Genomic DNA, 21,272 nt, shown 5'->3' on the forward strand with positions numbered 1-21,272 from the left:
TCATATGGATTGGTTATTCCGCTTTTTTTTAACTGCCCAACATCCAGCTCCGTACATCATAGTATCATAGCCAGTCTCTTAGCTGTTTTATAGAATTTTCCCTCACGCTTCATTGTAATTTTTCTGTTACACAACACACCACTCGCTTCCTTCCACTTTATCCATCCAACCTTAATTCTACTGCATGCATCTCCATTTATTTCCCCATTACTCTGTATCATCAAAAACATCTTCTTTTTAACAAGTATTTAACAAATTTATTCTGCTCTTCTGACATATCCGTACCAGGTTAATCTCTTCTGTTCTATGTGGTCTATTATATCGAGTTCATTCCCATTTTTTGTTAATCTCTATGTTATTTTTTATTCCATTTCTTTTTGTTACACGGTAGTTTCTCCTTAGGAATTCCATCTCTGTTGCTCTTATCTTGTTTTTGGTTTTCTTATTTATGGTCCAATTGGACATACCAAAACTGGGCCATAAGTGAGAATACTTCTTGTAATGGCGTTATATATTCTTCTTTTTGTTTTTATACTGATATTCTTATCCCACAGTACCGTGTTCAATTTTCGAATGCAGTGTCGGTTTTTCCCTAGTCTATTTTTTATATCTTCTTCAGTTGTTCCTTTGTTTGATATTATAGTACATTATTTGGGTCCCGGTGAATTCGTAACTATTTTAATCACCCATCCTAATTACAGGCCAATTGGTAACTTTGACCCTCATGTAATTTTTCGGTAACCGATCAACTACTGGTGAATTCGTAACTAAATAAAGGTATAATCTTTTAAACTTGAAATAAACATATGGAAAATGTCTTTGCTTTTAAATTATCAGATGGATTTAAATAATTTATCATTGCTAAACATCTAAATATTAAATTTACAATTACTTGATAAAAATCAAGCTCGTGTAGAGCTATACTTGATGGAAATAATATTTTTATAACACGTGTTAATAAAACACTATAATATTGTTTCAATTATTTTATTAAGATATTTCAATTTTTGCCAATTTTTATAGGTACATAAAATACAAATATAATGTTTTTAAGCAAACCAAGAAACATTCGGTTTAGATTTAAGGTATTAGATTTAATCAATGGTTTCGAATTCACCTGAAGAAAGTTTCAAGTTGGCAGGTCAGGTAAGAAAAGTTACGAATTGGCCGGTGTACATTTTGATTTGAAAATGTTTGTCATTAAAAGTTACGAGTTGGCGCGTGTCCCATTATTTCACGGTTTTTGCTGTAAATTTAAAAGATCAGTTTGGATTGACATAAAACTCGGCACACGCATAGCTAAGATGTCAAAGAAAAAAAGTGATATGGTGCCCATGTGTGCTTTTGCCCTGGGGGTGACTTTCACTCCATCTCGGGGGTAAAATAATGTATGTTTAAGATAAGCCTCGAAATGGATAAACTGACTAATTTTAAGTAACTTTTGTTCTAGAGTTTTTTCACCAAATCAATACTTTTCGAGTTATTTGCAAGTGAATATGTTCATTTTTCGACAAAATAATTACGTTTTTTGGACGGTTTTTCTCAAATAACTCAAAACGTAAGCATTTTGTCGAAAAAAAAAAAATAATCTTAGCAAAACTATAGCCCATAAAAAAGTGAAAAAAACGGTGTATATATTAGGTCTCTATATCTAGCGAAAGCAGAGTTATAGCTAATGAAAAATAGGTTCATATTCGAAAGATCCCAAATAGGATAATTCAATGTGAAATATCAAAATAATGAAGCATTCTTGGGTAAAACACATTACAACTTTTTTAAAGTGTTTAAAAAAGCTTTATTTCTGTTTTTATAAAAAAAATTTCTAGCATCAAATGTAAGCAAGTTACGCTCAAAATAAAGTTGGTCCCTTTTGTTTTGGCAAAAAAAAAATCAGGAAGATCACCCCTCAATTAGCAACTTAAACGAAATTAATCGTTACCGCTTCAGAAGTTACTTTACTTATGTTTATTAATCCGGTCAACTTAGACATCAAAATGCTTGGCAAATAACAAAAATTGCCGGAGAGCCAAATTTTGGTGGAGAGTTAGGGTATACCATAACAAATAAAGTTTAAAAAGTCCCCATCGATCCGATGTGTGCGTCAAAAGTTATTCGGGGTCAAAGGTCAAAATTTGAGATTTTTGGATTTTTTTCGAAAACGAAATTATTAAAAACTTATCAAAAAAAAAACCTCAAAACAAAGTTGTAGATCTTAACATTCTCTACAAAAATTGTCCTTACAATTTTTTCCCTAAGAGTTACCATTCCTGAGATATCGCGATTTTAAAAGTTACTTTATACATTATATGCACATATAAGCCACGTATATACATATGTGGCCCTTAAGACAAGTATAAATGCCTATTTGTGTCTCTTTTATATAGTATATTATACTATTCTGAAAATATTTCTTCAAAAGGTAATCAGTCCCAAACTGAATTTCCTCTATCCACGTGGCCTTGAAAAACATTTGGCTATACCATTGTTTAAAAAAGAACAGATTGTCTATTATAGGCAATGGCTACAGTATTGTCCGTAGGTCTGGTTCCTAATATTATCTGTTTCTTTTAGTGCTAAAGGTTCAGTTCAAGTGAATATAAGTACATATTACAAGCGTCTACCATTTAGAACCGTTACTGTTATTTGTACAATTGTATAGTTTTAAAAATGTCCCAATTTTGCTTTATTTGCAATAAACTTTTAAGTGAAACTAAAACAGTTGTGGTTGATCGTGGAATGCCAAATTTAATTGAGGCTAGTGTCGAGAGAGGTGATGAGTTTATTGAGTATTTAAGAACTCAAAAATCCGTTACAATACACGTGAATTGCAAAAAATCATACATTCGGAAAACTTCAATCGCTGCAGTGAAAAGACAACGTGAGGAGGAACAGGCTAGTACTTCAAAGCACTGCTAGTACTTCTATAGATCCTGTTTATTATTTCAACGCATGAATATCACTGAAGCTTTTGAGGATGAGATTGAAAAATTTTTTGAGTATGAATTAGCTCCTTACCCCTTATCACTTTTCGATGCAGCTGGAATGCGTAAAACAACAAAGTCAGCAATTTATGATTGCTTTGAATCAGTCAATACTGAGGTTGATCGTGGAAACGCTACTTACATTATTGATGGAGGGTACCTACTACATCACGTTGTGTGGGATCGAGAAGAAACCTTTAGCGTTATTTTTGATAAATATGTTCAGTATCTACGCAGACATTACGGGCTTACCGTGACAGTGGTATTTGACGGCTACAATGACTCGACAAAGAATATTAAAGCTGCAGAACAACGTCGTCGAAATACAAAAACATCATCGGGTTCCGAGATTATCTTTGATGAAAATATAACAGTTCCAGCGAATCAACAACAATTTTTCGCCAACATTAATAATAAATCTCGTTTCATTTCCATGTTAACTGACAAACTAACAGCTGCGAATATTGAAGTGAAACAAGCTAAAAATGACGCAGATGTCCTTATAATTGAGAGAGCAATTGAAAAATTCAAGGCAACAAACACAAAATTGTAGTTGGTGAAGATGTTGATTTGTTGGTACTGATTACTGCAAGGACTCCAGTAGATAAAGTTATTTATTTTCTGAAACCTGGAAGGGCTCAACAGCGAACAGAGATATATTCTTCGAATAGTTTATCGGCTTATCCCAAATGCCAAAAGTACATTTTATTTTTACATGCGATAACCGGCTGCGACACTACGTCCGCAATGTACAGAAGGGGCAAAACGTCAGTACTTAAATTATTCGAAAAAAAAAGATTTGACTGACTGCTGTAAAGTTTTTACAGAACTTGATTCTACACCGCAAACAATAATTAGGGAAGGAATTCGCTTTCTTCTTGCGGTTTATGGAGCTCCAAAAAAAATTATTTGTCTTGATAAATACCGATACTTAACTTTTGTAAAAAATACACGAAACAAGAAACAAGTACAACTATCATGTCTTCCTCCAACATCAGCATCTGCTTTTCAACATTTGTATCGAGTATATTATCAAGTTCAAACATGGCTAGGCAATGAACTGAATCCAGAAGACTGGGGTTGGAAATTAATAGATAATACTCTGGAACCGATTAAAACCTTACTCCCACCTGCTCCAGAAAAACTCCTTAACACTATTTTTTGCAATTGCAAAAAAGGTTGTAGTGCCAAATGTGGATGTAAAATAGTCGGGTTGCTGTGTTCTCTAGTGTGTACCAACTGCCAAGGTCAGTCTTGCTCAAATGTCCAGTTTAGTACAACAGAGGAAGACTCCTGTGATTTTAATGAAGAGACCAATGACTCAGTCACATTTGAACAATTTTTGAACATCCAGCAAGAGGAAGAGGAAGAAAATCAAATCGAAGAAGACTTGACTGTTGAAGTAGACTTTCAAGAATATGAATCTATCTGATTAAAATATCTAAAGAAATCAAAACAATAGTTAACCTAATAATCAATAGCAATATCAATAATCAATATCAATAATAAGGTAATATCTAGAACTTGACCGGTGTTGTTTCCTTAAATTATCCTAAAATTGTCAAAACAGTTAGTGGAGTAGACCTACAGGGGAAACCCCGGTAAAAAACGCGCCGAGTACACTACCTCACAGGTGGTGTGGAAACGTGTGCATATCATGTATAATGTGACTCTTTGAATCGCGATATCTCAGGAATGGCAACTCTTAGGAAAAAAATGGTAAGGACTATTTTTGTAGAGAATTTTAAGATCTACAACTTTGGTTTAAGGTTTTTTTTTTGATAAAACTTACCGTCTTCGAAGAAAATCCAAAAAATCTCAAATTTTGACCTTTGACCCCGAATAACTTTTGACGCACACATGGGATCGATGGGGACTTTTTAAACTTTATTTGTTATGGTATACCCTAGCTCTCCACCAAAACTTGGCTCTCCGGCAATTTTTGTTATTTGAAGTGTCTATATAGACCGGGTTATATATGATCTGCAAGTTTCATCGATTCAAAGTGCTTATTTTTGAAGAAATTTGGTTTTAAAGTAAAATTTTGAAAAATTTTAATTTTGAAAAAAAAATGCTTTTTTTCAAAATAAATTAAAAATTATTAGAGATACCAAAACTTTTAAACAATAGAAAAAGTCGACTTTACTTTTCTGAAAATTTTGTATTTTTTTGTTTTTCTGTAAGACAAAAATTGGTTAAGATTCGGTGTTTCCACATTTGCATACACTCGTGATAAGTGACTCGTTCAAGCCCTTTTAACTACAGCTCTTTCAAAAATAAGGACTTTGAACCGATGAAACTTTCAGATCATATAAACAATACATACGTGAGTAAAAAACTTGTGAAGTGGTAACAATTAAGTTCATTTGAAATGCTAATTAGGGGGTGAATTTCCCGACTTTTTACCAAAAAAAGGGATCATCTTTATTTTGAGCGTAACTTGTTTACTTTTGATGCTAAAAATTTTTTTTAAAAAACAAAAATATGAATTTTTTAAATACTTTAAAAAATTAAAATGAGTTTTCCCCAAAAAAAGCGCTTAGATTTTTGGTTATGGCACGTTAAAATATTCGATTTGGAATTTGACGAATATGAACCTATTTTTCATTAGCTATAACTCTGCTTCTACTGGGTAGAGTGACCTAATATACACACCTTGTTTTTCACTTTTTTACGTGCTATATTTTTGATAAGAAATTTTTTCGACCAAATACTTACTTTTTGAGTTATTTGCGAAAAACCGTCTGAAAACGTGGTTCTTTTGTAGAAAAATTAACATATTCACTCGCAAATAACTCAAAAAATATTAACTTGGTGCAAAAACTTTATAGAACAAAAGTTGCTTAGAATTAGTCATTTTATCCATTTCCGGACTTATTCCGAACATATATTTTTCACTCCCAAAAGGGGGTGAAACTCACCCCTAGGGCAAAGCACACATCGGCACAATATCATTTTTTTTCTTTGACTTATTAGCTATGTGTATGCCAAATTTCATGTCAATCCAAGCGGTTCTTTAAAAATTGGAGGTTTCGCAATATTTTACCTTTAAAGAACGTATTATTACGAAACCTAAATACTTGTACTTGTCTATTCCTTTGATTTGTTTACGTTCATCTATTTCGAGCTGTTTTATTTGTGTATTCTCCGTTGTTACGTATTTCGTTTTCTTTAGGTTTATTTTCATCCCATTATTTTTAAATTCCTGTTCCAGTTTTTTCATCAGAAACCTGAGGTCAACTTGGTCTTCTTCGATCACTATTTGGTCGTCAGCAAAACTTAGTCAACACAAACTGCTTCTAAGAAGTTAATTTTCGAAGATGAAGTAGTTTTCAATCCTAATAGCAATATTAATAATATTTAAAAATATTAAAAGATTACTAAAAGATTTTTAAATTGAAAACTTATTGGTCCATTTTCTTGGTAACACCTCCATGGCTTCTAAAATTTGCAAGCCAGATGGATACTGAAGCGAAGAAGACAAGAGCGAATTCAAAAACTTACAATTCACGACCCCGTCTGTTCAGCTAGTAAATTCCAATAGAAAATGGACCTAGTTACTCAAAGAAGTAACGACCAATATAAAAATAAAATAAAAATTCCATTTTTATTCAGTTGCCATGCGAAGGCTACGTTCTCTCCGATGAGACTCCAACAAGAGTCGAAAATCGTCGATTCAGAGGGCTGGACTGCGCTCCGTATTCTAAGTGAAAAATAAGATTGTTTTGCCTTCACATTGCAACTGAATAAAAATCGAATTTTTATTTTATTTTTATATTGGTCGTTACTTCTTTGAGTAACTAGGTCCATTTTCTGTTAGAATTTACCAGCTGAACAGACGGAGTCGTGAATTGTAAGTTTTTGAATTCCCTCTTGTCTTCTTCGCTTCAGCATCCATCTGACTTGCAAATTTTAGAAGCCATGGAGGTGTTACCAAGAAAATGGACCAATAAGTTTTCAATTTAAAAATCTTTTAGTAATATTTTAATATTTTGAAATATTATTATAGTCCATTAAAATGTTACATTTTTTAAGCCATACCTTGCATTTGTTAGAGGAGTCAATTTTATTTCTTTAATGTGTAGGGGGGATCAGTAGAAGCTTAAGTTTAACTTTTTGGGGTCGTCACCCTTGTCCCCCGGCCGCCATCTTGGAAATGGGATGCAAAGGGGTTTCGTGCTATATTTCGTAAACTACCAATCCTACGGAAAATCTATTTAAATATGAAATGTAGCAAATTAAATTTTCTACAATTTTGTTACTATTACTTTTTATCATCAAGTGACCAACAAAAAAGATATAAACAAAAATATGTAAAAAAAATTTAACAAGATTCCTTTTGGAGGTTATAACTTTTTTTCAGTTCATTTTAAAATAAAATAACATTATAGCAATTTTATAGAGGGTTTTTCAGCGAACAATTTACACTATAAAGTTGTTTTATTCTATTTATTTATATAGGTTTTACAGCGCTCCAAACTTGACCAGATTCTCGAATGCTCATAGGGATACAATAAAAACAAAAGTTAGGCTTACTTTTCTATCTATATATATTTTTTATTCATACAATTTATTATGATTTTAACATTCCTATGCTATTATTAATCTGTTTTTGACCTTTATCCCCACTATAAAACTTATAACCCTAAGCATATACAGAGTGAGTTTTATGTATGGAAACACTCAATTATCTCGGAAAGGACTTACACGATTTTTATAGGTTTTGGTGGGTAAGGATTTTCTGAGGCGGCCGATATTATAATGGCCATTACATTGTTGTCAGATTTTTCGTTTACTGGAAATCTAATGAAATTTCTTATTTAAAATGGTACACCCTGTTATTATCTCGGAAAGGACTTACACGATTTTTATAGGTTTTGGTGGGTAAGGATTTTCTGAGGCGGCCGATATTATAATGGCCATTACATTGTTGTCAGATTTTTCGTTTACTGGAAATCTAATGAAATTTCTTATTTAAAATGGTACACCCTGTATATTTTTTGTGTTTTGAAGTTCAAAAGAAATACTGATTATTTTTCATGTCATATTCCCTATAGATAAATGCCATAATTTCGGAGTTATTGCTACATTTATAAAAAAAATTGAACAAATTATAAACATCAATTTTTTCGGCTGAAATATTATTTTAGGTTCTTTTGATCACTGAGAACAAAAAAGATCTTTTGTAATTTTTTTTATAAAATTTATCGTTTTCGTGTTAAAAACAATTTAAAACTGAAAAAAATCTAATAATGACAATTTTCAAGGTACAAAAACACAAATAAAAATTATTAATTTTGAAACTGCGTAGTACCCAAATTCAAGTGCAAGCCTCATTTTATCAGATGCCGATAAGTAATTTCAACTTGTTTTATATTAAAATATTTTTTTTAGTTTCGCCCGTCCTCTCATATGCGCTTTATTAACAAATTAAAAAACGATGTTTTAGAATAAAACGTGCCAAAAGCTCTTAGGCGAGGTCCTCGAAAAAGGGTTGAGCTTGAATATACGTACTTCGTAATTTCTAAATTTATATTTTTTATTTGTGTTTTTAAACCTTGAAAATTATCATTATTCTATTTTTTTCAGTTTTAAATTGTTTATAACTCGGAAACGATTAATTTTATAGGAAAATTATAAAAGATGTTTTTCATTTCCAATGATCCAAAGAGCCTAAAGTAATATTTACTAATATTACCTGAGCCGAAAAAATTTAATTTGTATAATTTTTTTTTTAAATAAATGTAGCAATAACTCCGAAATTATGACATTAGGTATAGGAAATATAACATGAAAAATAATCAGTATTTCTTTAGGACTTCAAAACGCAAAAATATACAGGGTGTTCCGTTTGAAATAAGAAAGTTCATTAGATTTCCAGAAAAAGGGAAAATCTGACAACAATGTAATGGCCACTATAATATTGGCCGCCTCAGAAAACCTTTACTCACCAAAATCTATAAAAATTGTGCAAGTCGTTTCCGAGATAATTGAGTGTTTCCATACATAAAACTCACTCTGTATAGAAAAGGCCCAAGAAGTTGTTTGAGGACAAATTCGCCGGTTCAGAAGAAGAATGACGCAACCGCAAAATGCAAAATTCTTAAGAAGAGCAAAAAACGAATTTTTGATATCAAAATCATAAAGTATGATGAAAATTAGGCATTCACCACACCCCCGGGTCAGGCTCTCGATATATAAACATTTTTTGGGGTGTGACGCTTGTCTATGAAGTAACATAATTTTTTTCCTATTGTATATTTTGACTTAAAATTTTCCAAAAAACTTCTTCATGAATTATGTTTTATTGTTGTGTTGGTTAAAATTATAAACTAAAAAGTTTGTCACTCAACTTTTTGAAGTAAACATGAAACTAACGAAATATGATGACAAAATGTTTAAAAACTAACAACTCCTTTTTTAATGTGTTTAAACATTTTGGACAAATTTCATTGTTATCTAGGTACATACTTCAAAGATGACACAGTAAAATTGTCAAAAGGAAATATTTACAGCGACCAAAGATACAGCGAGGTAAATTTGAAAATTCATCAAAATTTATTTTCGACATTTTTGTATAAAATTTGATTTTTGAACATGTTCCACCAAATCTAGATAAAAATAAACTTCATATTCGGATTCAGCGACCTCAAAAACATACAAATAGACCAAAATAGGTCATTCACCTTAAATTTGATTTTCGTGGTCGGAATAACGATTGCTACCGCTCGACTAATATAATATTAGATCGAAAAGTATTTTTTTATTGCATTCCTATGAGAATTCGAAAATCTGGTCAAGATTGGAGCGCTGTAAAACCTAGATAATAAATAAAAGTAAACAACTTTATAGTGAAAATTGTTCATTGAAAAATCCTCTACAAAATTGCTATGATAGTATTTTATTGTGAAATGAACGGAAAAAAGTTATAACCTCCAAAAGGAAACTTCTTACAAAATTTTCTCATATTTTTGTTTATAACTTTTTTGTTGGTCACTTGACGATAAAAAGTAATAGATATAAAATTGTAGAAAATTTAATTTGCTACATTTTGTGTGTTATTAAATTTTCTGTAGGATTGCCTTTGCACTCCTTTTTCCAATATGGCGGCCGGGGGACAAAGGTGCCGACCCCAAAAACTTGAACTTAAGCTTCTACTGAACCCCCCTACACATTACAAAAATAAAATTGACTCCTGTAAGAAATGCAACCCTAAATGTAACATTTCATTTGCCTATTAATATTGCTACTAGGACTGAAAACTACTTCATCTTTCAATTACCAGATGACGCTAGTCACCTAGTCCATTCACGTCAGTTGCGGGGGATATGTGGGGGATAAACTATCGGTGTTGGTCAATTGGAGTATGGAGTAGCAGGCCTACGTTCTCTCCGATGAGACTCCAACAAGAGTCGAAAATCGTCGATTTAGAGGGCTGGACTGCGCTCCGTATTCTAATTGAAAAATAAGATTGTTTGCCTTCGCATTGCAACTGAATAAAAATGGAATTTTTATTTTATTTTTAAGTTAATTTTGTATTATAATCTATGCCATATTTTTTTAGCTTGTTATGACCCATTCATCTGTCGCTCAAGTTGTAATAATTGGTATCCCTCACGATGCAGATGGCGACCATCCGATGGCTGTAATTGTCCCAAAAGAATCTTCAACGGCATCTTTAACAGAGGAAGACATCATCAAATTCGTAGACGAAAGAGTCTCAGATACAATGAGGCTTAGAGCAGGAGTAAAGTTCGTTAGTTCTATTCCTTTGACTCCTTCAGGAAAAATAAGAAGAAGAGATGTAAAGAAAATGGTTTTAGACGGGGATCTTTAACGGAATTTTAATTTTTTCTGATTTTGTATCATTTAGTAGTATGTATTAAGAATATTAAATAGCTAACTTAAAGAACCAAAAGCTTGTGAAGTTTGATTATTTTCCTGAAAATCCCTAATAGTACGTTCTTTAACGGTAAAATATTACAAAACCTCTAAATTTTAAAGAACCGCTTGGATTGACATGGAATTTGGGATACACTACACATAGCTAACAAGTCAAAGAAAAAAAGTGATATTGTGCCGATGTGTGCTTTTGCCTGGGGGTGGTTTTCACCCCCCTTTGGGGGTGAAAAAATATACGACCAAAGTAAGTCCGGAAATGGATAAACTGACAAATTGTAAGTAACTTTTGTTTTATAGAGTTTTTTCAAGAAGTCAATATTTTTCGAGTTATTTGCCAATGAATATGTTCTATTTTTCAACAAAATAACCACGCTTTTAGACAGTTTTTAGCAAATAACTCAAAAAGTAAGTATTTTGTCGGAAAAAACGTTCCTAGTAAAAATATAGCCTGTAAAAAACTTAAAAAATGGTGTATATATCACGTCTCTATACCTATCAGAAGCAGAGTTATAGCTAATGAAAAATAGGTTCATATTCGTCAAATTCCAAATGGAATATTTTAACGTGAAATAACCAAAAATGAAGCACATTTCGGGGGAAACTCATTACAGCTTATTTAAAGTGTTTCAAAAAAGCTTCATTTTTGTTTTATAAAAAAAAAATTGTTAGCATCAAATGTAAACAAGTTACACTCAAAATAAAGTTAGTCCCTTTTTTTTGGTAAAAAAAGCTGGAAAATCACCTCCTAATTAGTATCTCAAATGAACCTAATTAGTATCTCAAATGAATGTTTATATGATCTGTGAGTTTAATCGGTTCAAAGTCCTTATTTTTGAAAGGGCTCTAGTTAAAAGGGGTCGAACGAGTCACTGATCACGAAAGTATACAAATTTAGAAACACCAAATCTTAATCAATTTTTGTCTTACAGAAAAACAAAAGAATACAGGATATTCAGAAAAGCAATGCTGACTTTTTTTGTTTTTTGAGATTTTTGGCATCTTTAACAATTTTTAAGTTATTTTGAAAAAAAGCACATTTTTCAAAATTAAAATTTTTGAAAATTTTGTTTTGAAACCATTTTTTTTTCAAATTAAGCACTTTGAATAGATGAAACTTACAGATCATATAAACAAAACATAATTAAAATAATTTGTGAAGCGGTAACGACTAATTTCATTTAAGTTCCTAATTAGGGGCTGGTCTTCCCGATTTTTTTTTTGTCAAAACAAAAGAGACTAACTTTATTTTGAGCGTAACTTGCTTAAATTTGTTGCTAAAAACTTAAAAAAAAAAACAGAAATAAAGCTTTTTTAAAACACTTTAAAAAGTTATAATGGGTTTTCTCCAAAAAGTGCTTAATTTTTTGGATATTTCACGTCGAAATATTCTATTTGAAATTTGGCGAATATGAACCTATTTTTCATTGGATATAACTCTGGTTCTACGAGGTCCAGAGACCTTACGCGTACACCATTTTTTTTTACTTTTGTACAGGCGATATTTTTGCTAAGAACGTTTTTTCGACAAAATACTTACTTGTTGAGTTATTTGCGAAAAACCGTCTAAAAATGTGGTTATTTTCTTCAAAAATGAACATATTTACTCGAAAATAACTCGAAAAGTGTTGACTTGGCGAAAAAGCTCTATAGAACAGAAGTTACTTAAAATTAGTCAGTTTATCCATTTCCGGACTTATTTTGGACATATATTTTTTCACCCCCAGGGCAAAAGCACACATCGGCACAATATCACTTTTTTTCTTTGACATGTAAGCTATGCGTATGCCAAATTTCATGTGAAAATCAAGCGGTTCTTTAAAATTTAGAGCAAAAACCATGAAAGAATGTACTATAAGAAGGAGATGGTTTTGGAGCTATATATTTTTGTTACATATTTTACATTGATATACAAATTTAAACAATTGGATATGGTAATTGAGTCAATACTCGCAATCTTTAGTTTGTATTTTTATTAGTTGTTACATAATCGTGGGGCAACCGGTTTCGAGTCTTACAATATATGACTCATCATCAGGCCCAGTACAAAAAAGTCTTCTCAATACAAACTACAAGATAACAGCCATTGAAACTGTTCCACAGCTAAAGATGTACATGCAGTCACCAGCTCCCATAAGGATAGTTGATCGATCAAACAACCTTTAGTCTCTTATATTGTAAGTTGTGTTCAATGTGGAACTTGGAAAAGAAAAATTCTTATGTTCCCAAAGATGTGTGTTTTATATCCTTCACAGTTGGTTTTTGTCAAGCTTAGCCGTTGTTTTTATATGTTTTATGTTTAGTAAATTTAAAAAATTTAAAAAATTAAAAAAAAAAATTTGTACTGGTCCTGATGATGAGTCATATATTGTAAGACTCGAAACCGGTTGCCCCACGATTATGTAACAACTAATAAAAATACAAACTAAAGATTGCGAGTATTGACTCAATTACCATATCCAATTGTATAATGGACTCGCATTGGCAACCCTTTCATCATTTGACAAATTTAAACGTTATATTATGACGCTTGCGGAAATTTTTCAACCATCCATTTGATGCTGCAAAATTTTCCATCTTCAAACTACTTGCTGCCTCGAGTACTTTTTATTTAAGTAGCGGCACAAATATTGATATTGCTTATATTTATGGCTTTGCAAAACTAAGTGAAGACACGAGTGGATGAACTATGTTACAAAATTCATATTTTGAGAGAATTAAAATTTAAAGTTTTTGTTTGTAAACTTTTCTCACATTATGTACTTTTATTACATAAAAACTTCTGTTTGTCATTACTGTAATCAGTGATGAGCGCTCTGATAACCGGCAGAATAACGCAAAAGATGGAAAACATATACATTTACATTCTACTTATTGTTTCACACGTTTATAGTAGGTACGTTCTTTAAAGGCAAAATATTGCAAAACCTCTAAATTTTAAAGAACCGCTTGGACTGACATGAAATTTGGCATACACATAGCTACCAAGTTAAAGAAAAAAAAGTAATATTGTGCCGATGTGTCCTTTTGCCCTAGGTGAAATTCACCCCCTTTTCTTCTTCTTTCTTGACTGGCTTTACAACTCGGGGTGAGTCTTCGCCGCATCGACTATGGCCCTCCATCGTCTGCGATCTTGCGCTTCGATTTGCCATTGTTGTACCCCAATCCTAGATAGATCGGTTTCAACATCATCCTTCCATCTTTTTCTGGGACGGCCCACTGATCTTCTACCGTCTGGTCTCTCGAAGAACACTGTCTTTAGCACTCTGTCTTCCTCTGATCTTACTACATGACCTGCCCATCTTATCCGATTAGCTTTTATATGTCTGACGATGTTTTCAGTACCATATAGAGTCACCAATTCAGAATTGCGGCGCCTTCTCCACTCTCCTGTCAATTCATCCCTTTGAGGACCAAATATCATTCTGAGAATTTTTCTTTCAAATATCAGCAATTTATTTATTTCTCGCTGATGTAGAGTCCATGTTTCACTCCCATATGTAACAACTGGGCGAATAATTGACATGTACAGTCTTAATTTATATTGTCTTTTCAGCAGCTTAGATCTTAATAATGATGATAGGGAGTATAATGCTCTATTTCCCGCAGCTATTCTTGCTGAGACCTCTTTTTCTATGTGATTGTCCTCTGTGATTACTGCTCCCAGATATTTAAACTCTTTTACTACTTCAAAGTTGTGGTCATTAATAGTTACGTTCTGCCTAACTCTTGGTCTTGGATTTTTGGTCACCAGCATATATTTCGTCTTCTCTTCATTTATTCGAAGGCCCAGGTTACCTGTTTCCTCCTCGAGCTGTGAAAACACCTCTCTTACGTCTCTTGTAGAATGAGCAACTGCATCTAGATCATCGGCAAAGGCCAACAATAGTTTTGATCCTAGATTTGCGAATCCCCTTGTTAGTTCAGACGATATTTTACTTATTGCGTATTCTAAAGCCAAATTGAATAGCAATGGTGATAAAGGGTCTCCTTGTCTAAGCCCTGATGTTATACTAAATGGCATCGATGTTCTGTTTCCTATCTTTACCTGTGCATATGAGTCTGCCACGCACATTTGAGTGAGCTGAACTAATTTTCTTGGTATTCCCATTTCTAGCATTGCTAGCCATAGTCTACTTCTTTTTATCGAGTCATATGCTTGCTGGAAATCTACGAAGATTTGGTGTACATCTCGGTTGAATTCCCAGTTTTTTTCTAATATTTGTCGGATGGTAAATATTTGATCTATTGTTGACCTTCCACTTCGAAAGCCGCATTGGTATTCGCCTAGAATATCTTCCGAATACGGAGTGAGTCTCTTTAGTAAGATAATTGACAAAATCTTATACGCTGTACTAATAAGCGATATGCCTCTGTAGTTTCGGAATTGCTCTTTATTTCCCTTCTTATGTATGGGTATTATAACGCTTCCATTCCATTCTCTAGGCATTTCCTGCTGTTGCCATACTCTGAGAATAATGTCATACAATTTTTGATGTAAAACGTTTCCTCCTTTTTTTATCAATTCTCCATTTATACCATCATTTCCTGGTGTTTTGTGATCTTTAAGAGATGCTATTGCATTCTTTACTTCTTGGAGTGTTGGTGGTGGTATTTCCACATCTGCAGAATGAAATGTATTCTCTGATTCCTCCATCTCACTTTCAATATTTAGTAAATTCCGAAAGTATTCCTTCCATCGCTCTACGATTTCTGTTTCCATCATTATCAGTTCACCTGCTTCATTTCTCATAGCTTGTGTTACCCCAACATTTCCACCTTGTCTGACTGTCTTCACTTCCCTAAAGAATTTTCTTATTTGATTCCTCTCGCCACTTATTTCCATTACTCGTATTTGCTGTTCTATGTAGCTTCTCTTTTTAGTTCTGAGTAGTTGCCTTGTCTGTGCCCTCGTTCTGCGAAAATCTGCTTTGTTCTCATCTGTAGGGTTTTGTAGAATTTTCATTCTTTTGTGAGTTTTTGTTTCCAGCATTTCTTCGCATTGTTTGTCAAACCATTTCTGTTTTGGGCGAGTCCTCTTTTTCCCAATGGTTTCTTTCGCTGCTTGTTCTATCACTGATGCCACTCGCTGCCATGCAACTCCTAGGTCTACATTTTGGTCTTCCTCTCCCAGCAATTGAAATCTGTTGCTTATGGCTACTTGGTACTCCAGTTCTTTATTTGGTGTTTGAAGAGCTTCTATGTCCCATCTTTCTCTTTGTTCTTGTTGCTCCATCTTCTGTACTGATATTCGTGTTCTCAACTTTGATTTTACTTCAGCTCCTCTCATACTTCGTGTATTAATAATGCTACTAGAGTGTCTTGCATCAATGAGGACATGATCTATTTGGTTACGTGTTCTTCCATCATTTGACACCCATGTGACCTTGTAGATGTCCTTTCTTTCAAATTGGGTGGATTTAATAATCATGTTATTAGATATTGCGAATTGTGTTAGCCGGTGTCCATTATCATTTGTTGTATCGTGTAGGCTCGTTGGGATCACTCCTTTTGGGGGTGAAAAATAAATGTTCGAAATAAGTCCGGAAATGGATAAAATGACTAATTCTAAGCAACTTTTGTTCTATAAAGATTTTTCACCAAGTTAATACTTTTAGAGCTATTTGCGAGTGAATATGTTAATTTTTCTACAAAATAACCACGTTTTCAGACGGTTTTTCGCAAATAACTGAAAAAGTACGAAAAGTACGTATTTGGTCGAAAAAATTTTTTTTATCAAAAATATAGCACGTAAAAAGTGAAAAACATGGTGTATTTATTAGGTCATTATACCTAGTAGAAGCAGAGTTAAAGCTAATGAAAAATAGGTTCACATTCGTCAAATTCCAAATCGAATATTTTACGTGCCATAACCAAACAACGAAGCAATTTTTTGGGGAAAACTCATTTTAACTTTTTTAAAGTGTTTAAAGAATGCTTATTTTTGTTTAAAAAAAAATTTAAGCATCAAAAGTAAACAAGTTACGCTCGAAATAAAGGTGGTCCCTTTTTTTGGTAAGACATCGGGAAAATCACCCCCTAATTAGCATTTAAAATGAACTTACTTGTAACCAATTCACAAGTTTTTTAAAGGCTTTTCTTTACTTCAATAGTTTGCATCAAATCTTTAGACCTTAATTTGACGGACTTTTCTTCAATGCAAATGAAAATTTGCAGACATATGCATTTGCGGGAACAATACACGAATAGTTAATAAAAAATTTTTTTATGTTTATTAATAATTGTTTAAATAAAAAAATGCGATTTTAATGGAAAATGCTTAAATTCTCTTGTCTTTTACAATGTAGAAACTTGAAACTTTTACGGATTGTAGCTAATGATATGAACTATACATAATTTCACTTTTTACGTTAATTGTTTACGTTATGTTTCATAAATAAACAATAAAGTTTCAAATTTTGAACGCTCATATATTTGTTTATAATACATAAATCGGCGTTTATTCCTGTCAAATTTCAATACGATAAAAAACAAAACTTCAACCAAAACTAGAATTCAAAAATTCGTGTTTTTATCGTAGTCTTAGAAAAACCACCGGTAGAGAAGTTTTGTGCTACAATTAACATTAGAATTCGTTTTGTCGTATTAATTAATTAAACGTTTTTCTTTAGTTCAATCGTTTGCCTTTTCTTTAATGCAAATGACTAAAAATTTGCAGACATATGCATTCGCGGGAACAATACACGAATAGTCAATAAAATTTTTTTTGTTTAATCATTGTTTAAATAAAAAACCGATTTTAACGGAAAATGCTTAAATTCTCTTGTTTTTTACAATGAAGAAACTTGAAACTTTTACAGATTGTACCTAATTATATGAGCTATACATAATTCCACTTTTTACGTTAATTGTTTACGTTATGCTTCATAAATAAACAATAAAGTTTCAAAATTTTTGCCGATTCCGACTACTTTTCATGTTTTACATAATATGTTTTATACATATTTTAATAATCATGACGATATATTTTAATGTTTGAAAAGTGTAAGACTAAAAAGTAAAAAATAAAAAAATATGAAAAAAATATTTTAAAGAAACGCTTTTCTTACGTTAATAGTGACTAAAATTAAACATTATAAAAAAATTAGCTAAAAAGCAAAATATAAAATTTTTTTTAAAAATCTAACACATTCGTTAAAGAAAAGCGTGGGGCGAAAACCGTGTATTCGATGAAGACGCGCCGTGCTTTTCTTTGACGAATGTGTTAAATTTTTTAAATTTTTTTTATTTTTTGCTTATTAGCTAATTTTTTTATAATGTTTAATTTTAGTAACTCTTAACGTAAGAAAAGCGTTTCTTTAAAGTATTTTTTTATATCGGTTCAAAGTCCTTATTTTTGAAAGAGCTGTAGTTAAAAAAGCTTGAACGAGTCACTGATCACGAGTGTATGCAAATTTCGAAACACCGAATCTTAACCAATATTTGTCTAACAGAAAAACGAAAAAATACAAAATATTCAAAAAAGTAAAGCCGACTTTTTTTATTGTTTAAGATTTTTGGTATCTCTAACAATTTTTAAGTTATTTTGAAAAAAAAAACATATTACTCAAAATTAAAATTTTTAAAAATTTTAATTGAAAACCAAATTTTTTCAAAAATAAGCACTTTAAATCGATGAAACTTACAGATCATATAAACACAACATAAATAAAGTAAATTGCGAAGCAGTAACGATTAATTTCATTTAAGTTGCTAATTGGGGGGTGATCTTGCTAATTTTATTTGGCATAACAAAAGGGACCAACTTTATTTTGAGCGTAACTTTCTTACATTTGATTTCTTACTTTTTGTAAAATCAGAAATAAAGCTTTTTTTAAACACTTTAAAAAAGTTGTAATATGTTTTCCTCAAGAATGCTTCGTTATTTGGAAATTTTACATTGAATTATTCTATTTGGAATTTTTCGAAAATGAACCTATTTTTCATTAGCTATAACTCTGCTTTTGCTAGGTTTAGAGACCTAATATATACACCGTTTTTGTAATTTTTTTGTAGGCTATAGTTTTTTTAAGAATATTTTTTTCGACAAAATGCTTACGTTTTGAGTTATTTGCGAAAAACCGTCTAAAAACGTGGTTATTTTGTTGAAAAATGAACATATTCACTTGCAGATAATTCGAAAAGTATCGATTTGGTAAAAAAACACTATAGAACAAAAGTTGCTTAAAATTAGTCAGTTTATGCATTTTGGAACTTATCTTGGACATATATTATTTTACCCCCGAGATGGGGTGAAATTCACCCCCAGGGCAAAAGCACACATCGGCACCATATCACTTTTTTTCTTTGACATCTTTGACATCACTTTCAATCTAAGTGGTTCTTTAAAATTTACAGCAAAAACCGTAAAATAATGTACTATTAGACCTATCGGACGAGTTTGCCAACTGCCACTTTGATAGTGACAGTTCTAGTTGACATACTCCTCTGATACGTCTAAAGGTGGGAAACAATACATAAAATGCAAGTGTATAGGTTTTTATCGCTAAATCTCCCACCTCCACTAGTTTCATTTCTTTTTATCTCACAACTTAATACGTTTTCCATCTTTTGCGTTATTTTTCCGGTTATTAGCGCGCTCATCACATAGAATATGTTATTAAAGGAAAAAAATATCAACAAAAAAAATTATGCCTCAACAAAATTTGAAAAAAAAAAACAGTACATAACACCTTAACCCACTGTAAAATTCCAGAGAAATTAAAACAACTTCTGTTTTATGGAAGGATCATAATATATTAAAAAAAAACTGATCTAACAGCTAACCAGATATTATTGCTATAATAGACGAGGGCATTTGGCACAAAATAAATAAATTTTTATATACAGCACCTAGAGACTTGCAGTTTTTTGCATTATGTTCAGGATGACGTCAGGAAAAAAGTCTACTATTCGAAAATGGGTGGAAATGCATAATTGCACTGTAAAGTGCATAATACGCATCCAAAATTACATAAATATAAAAATAAAGTCAAAATCAGTATACTAAGGAAAAAAATTTATTATTTGACGGGTTTTTGGGGTCAATGAATACGATTACGCAATCAGAACTGACCCCCGGATGCATATACGTAAACTGCAGACGCACAAGACATGGGCGAACGATTCGGCTTTTTCCGATTAGCGGGTAGTAGAGTGCGCTACACTCTAATACCCGAAAGTTAAGTTAGGACCGAAGGGTTGGGTCTTCCTCCTTTTGTACATAAAGATAATTAAAAACGTTGATAATACGAATATATACTGTGTTTTATTTACATTTTTTAAACAGGCTTAAATAATTGTAGACGTATATTGGCATCACGATAAATCGTAGTAAACAGCAGACGTATAAAGGCTAAGTACGTCTGCACTCAAGGCATCTCAATAAATGGAGTCAAGCTCAGTAACCTGCGATATGCAGATGATACAATAGTGTTTTCCAATACCATAGAAGGGCTGCAAAACTTAATGAATAAAGTAACTGAAACCAGTAGAACATATGGACTAGATATAAACACCAGCAAAACCAAGCTAATGATCATCAGCAAGCAAAACATAACTGGAGTAAATCTGTATGTGAACCAAATGAGAATTGAATGTGTCTCACAATACAACTATTTGGGCACTATAATCAATGAGTCGTGGGACAATACTCAAGAGATTAAATGTCGCATCGGAAAGGCAAAAAGTGCATTCTTGACTATGAGCTCTGTGTTCAAGAGCCATGACATCACTCTAAAAACAAAGATAAGGCTCCTTAAATGTTACGTGTACTCAGTGCTTTTATACGGAGTAGAAACGTGGACCTTGAAGGCGGAAACTCTATCGAAACTTCAAGCTTTTGAGCTATGGCTGTACAGAAGGATCCTGAAAATACCATGGACAGACAAAGTCACCAATGAAGAAGTACTACGGAGGATGAACACAACCGCAGATTTAGTCAACATCGTGAAGGGCCGTAAGCTGCAGTACTTAGGGCATATAATGAGAAATCAAGGCAGATACCAGCTACTCCAGTGCATTTTACAAGGTAAAATTGAAGGAAAAAGGACCCCAGGACGAAGAAGAATATCCTGGCTTGCTAACCTGAGAGCATGGTATAGAAAGACCTCAACTCAACTATTTCGTATAGCAACTAACAAAGTCATCATAGCCAGAATGATCGCCGACGTTCGGAACGGACAGGCACCCTAAGAAGAAGACGTCTGCACTCTACTACCCGCTAATCGGAAAAAGCCGAATCGTTCGCCCATGCCTTGTGCGTCTGCAGTTTACGTATATGCCCCACGGATCACCTGATGCCGAAGGTCAGTGGAAGTGGTTAAAGTGGAACTGGGTAGGACACATAGGAAGAATGGAAGACAACCGTTGGACAAAGCGAAATCTCGAACG

General features: G+C 32.5%; 1 protein-coding gene across 1 annotated transcript in view; it reads left to right on the plus strand.

Moving 5' to 3' along the window:
• LOC126892160 (uncharacterized) overlaps window positions 1–10,899 on the plus strand; it is an 87,709-nt gene extending 76,810 nt beyond the window's left edge. The window contains exon 8 of the mRNA XM_050661632.1: window positions 10,546–10,899. Coding sequence (XP_050517589.1) covers window positions 10,546–10,818 — 273 coding nt within the window. The 3' untranslated portion in view covers window positions 10,819–10,899. The remainder of the gene's footprint in view (window positions 1–10,545) is intronic.
• The last annotated feature ends 10,373 nt before the right edge of the window (window positions 10,900–21,272 follow it).

Source organism: Diabrotica virgifera, chromosome 9, assembly GCF_917563875.1.
Source record: "Diabrotica virgifera virgifera chromosome 9, PGI_DIABVI_V3a".
NCBI lineage: Eukaryota > Metazoa > Arthropoda > Insecta > Coleoptera > Chrysomelidae > Diabrotica > Diabrotica virgifera.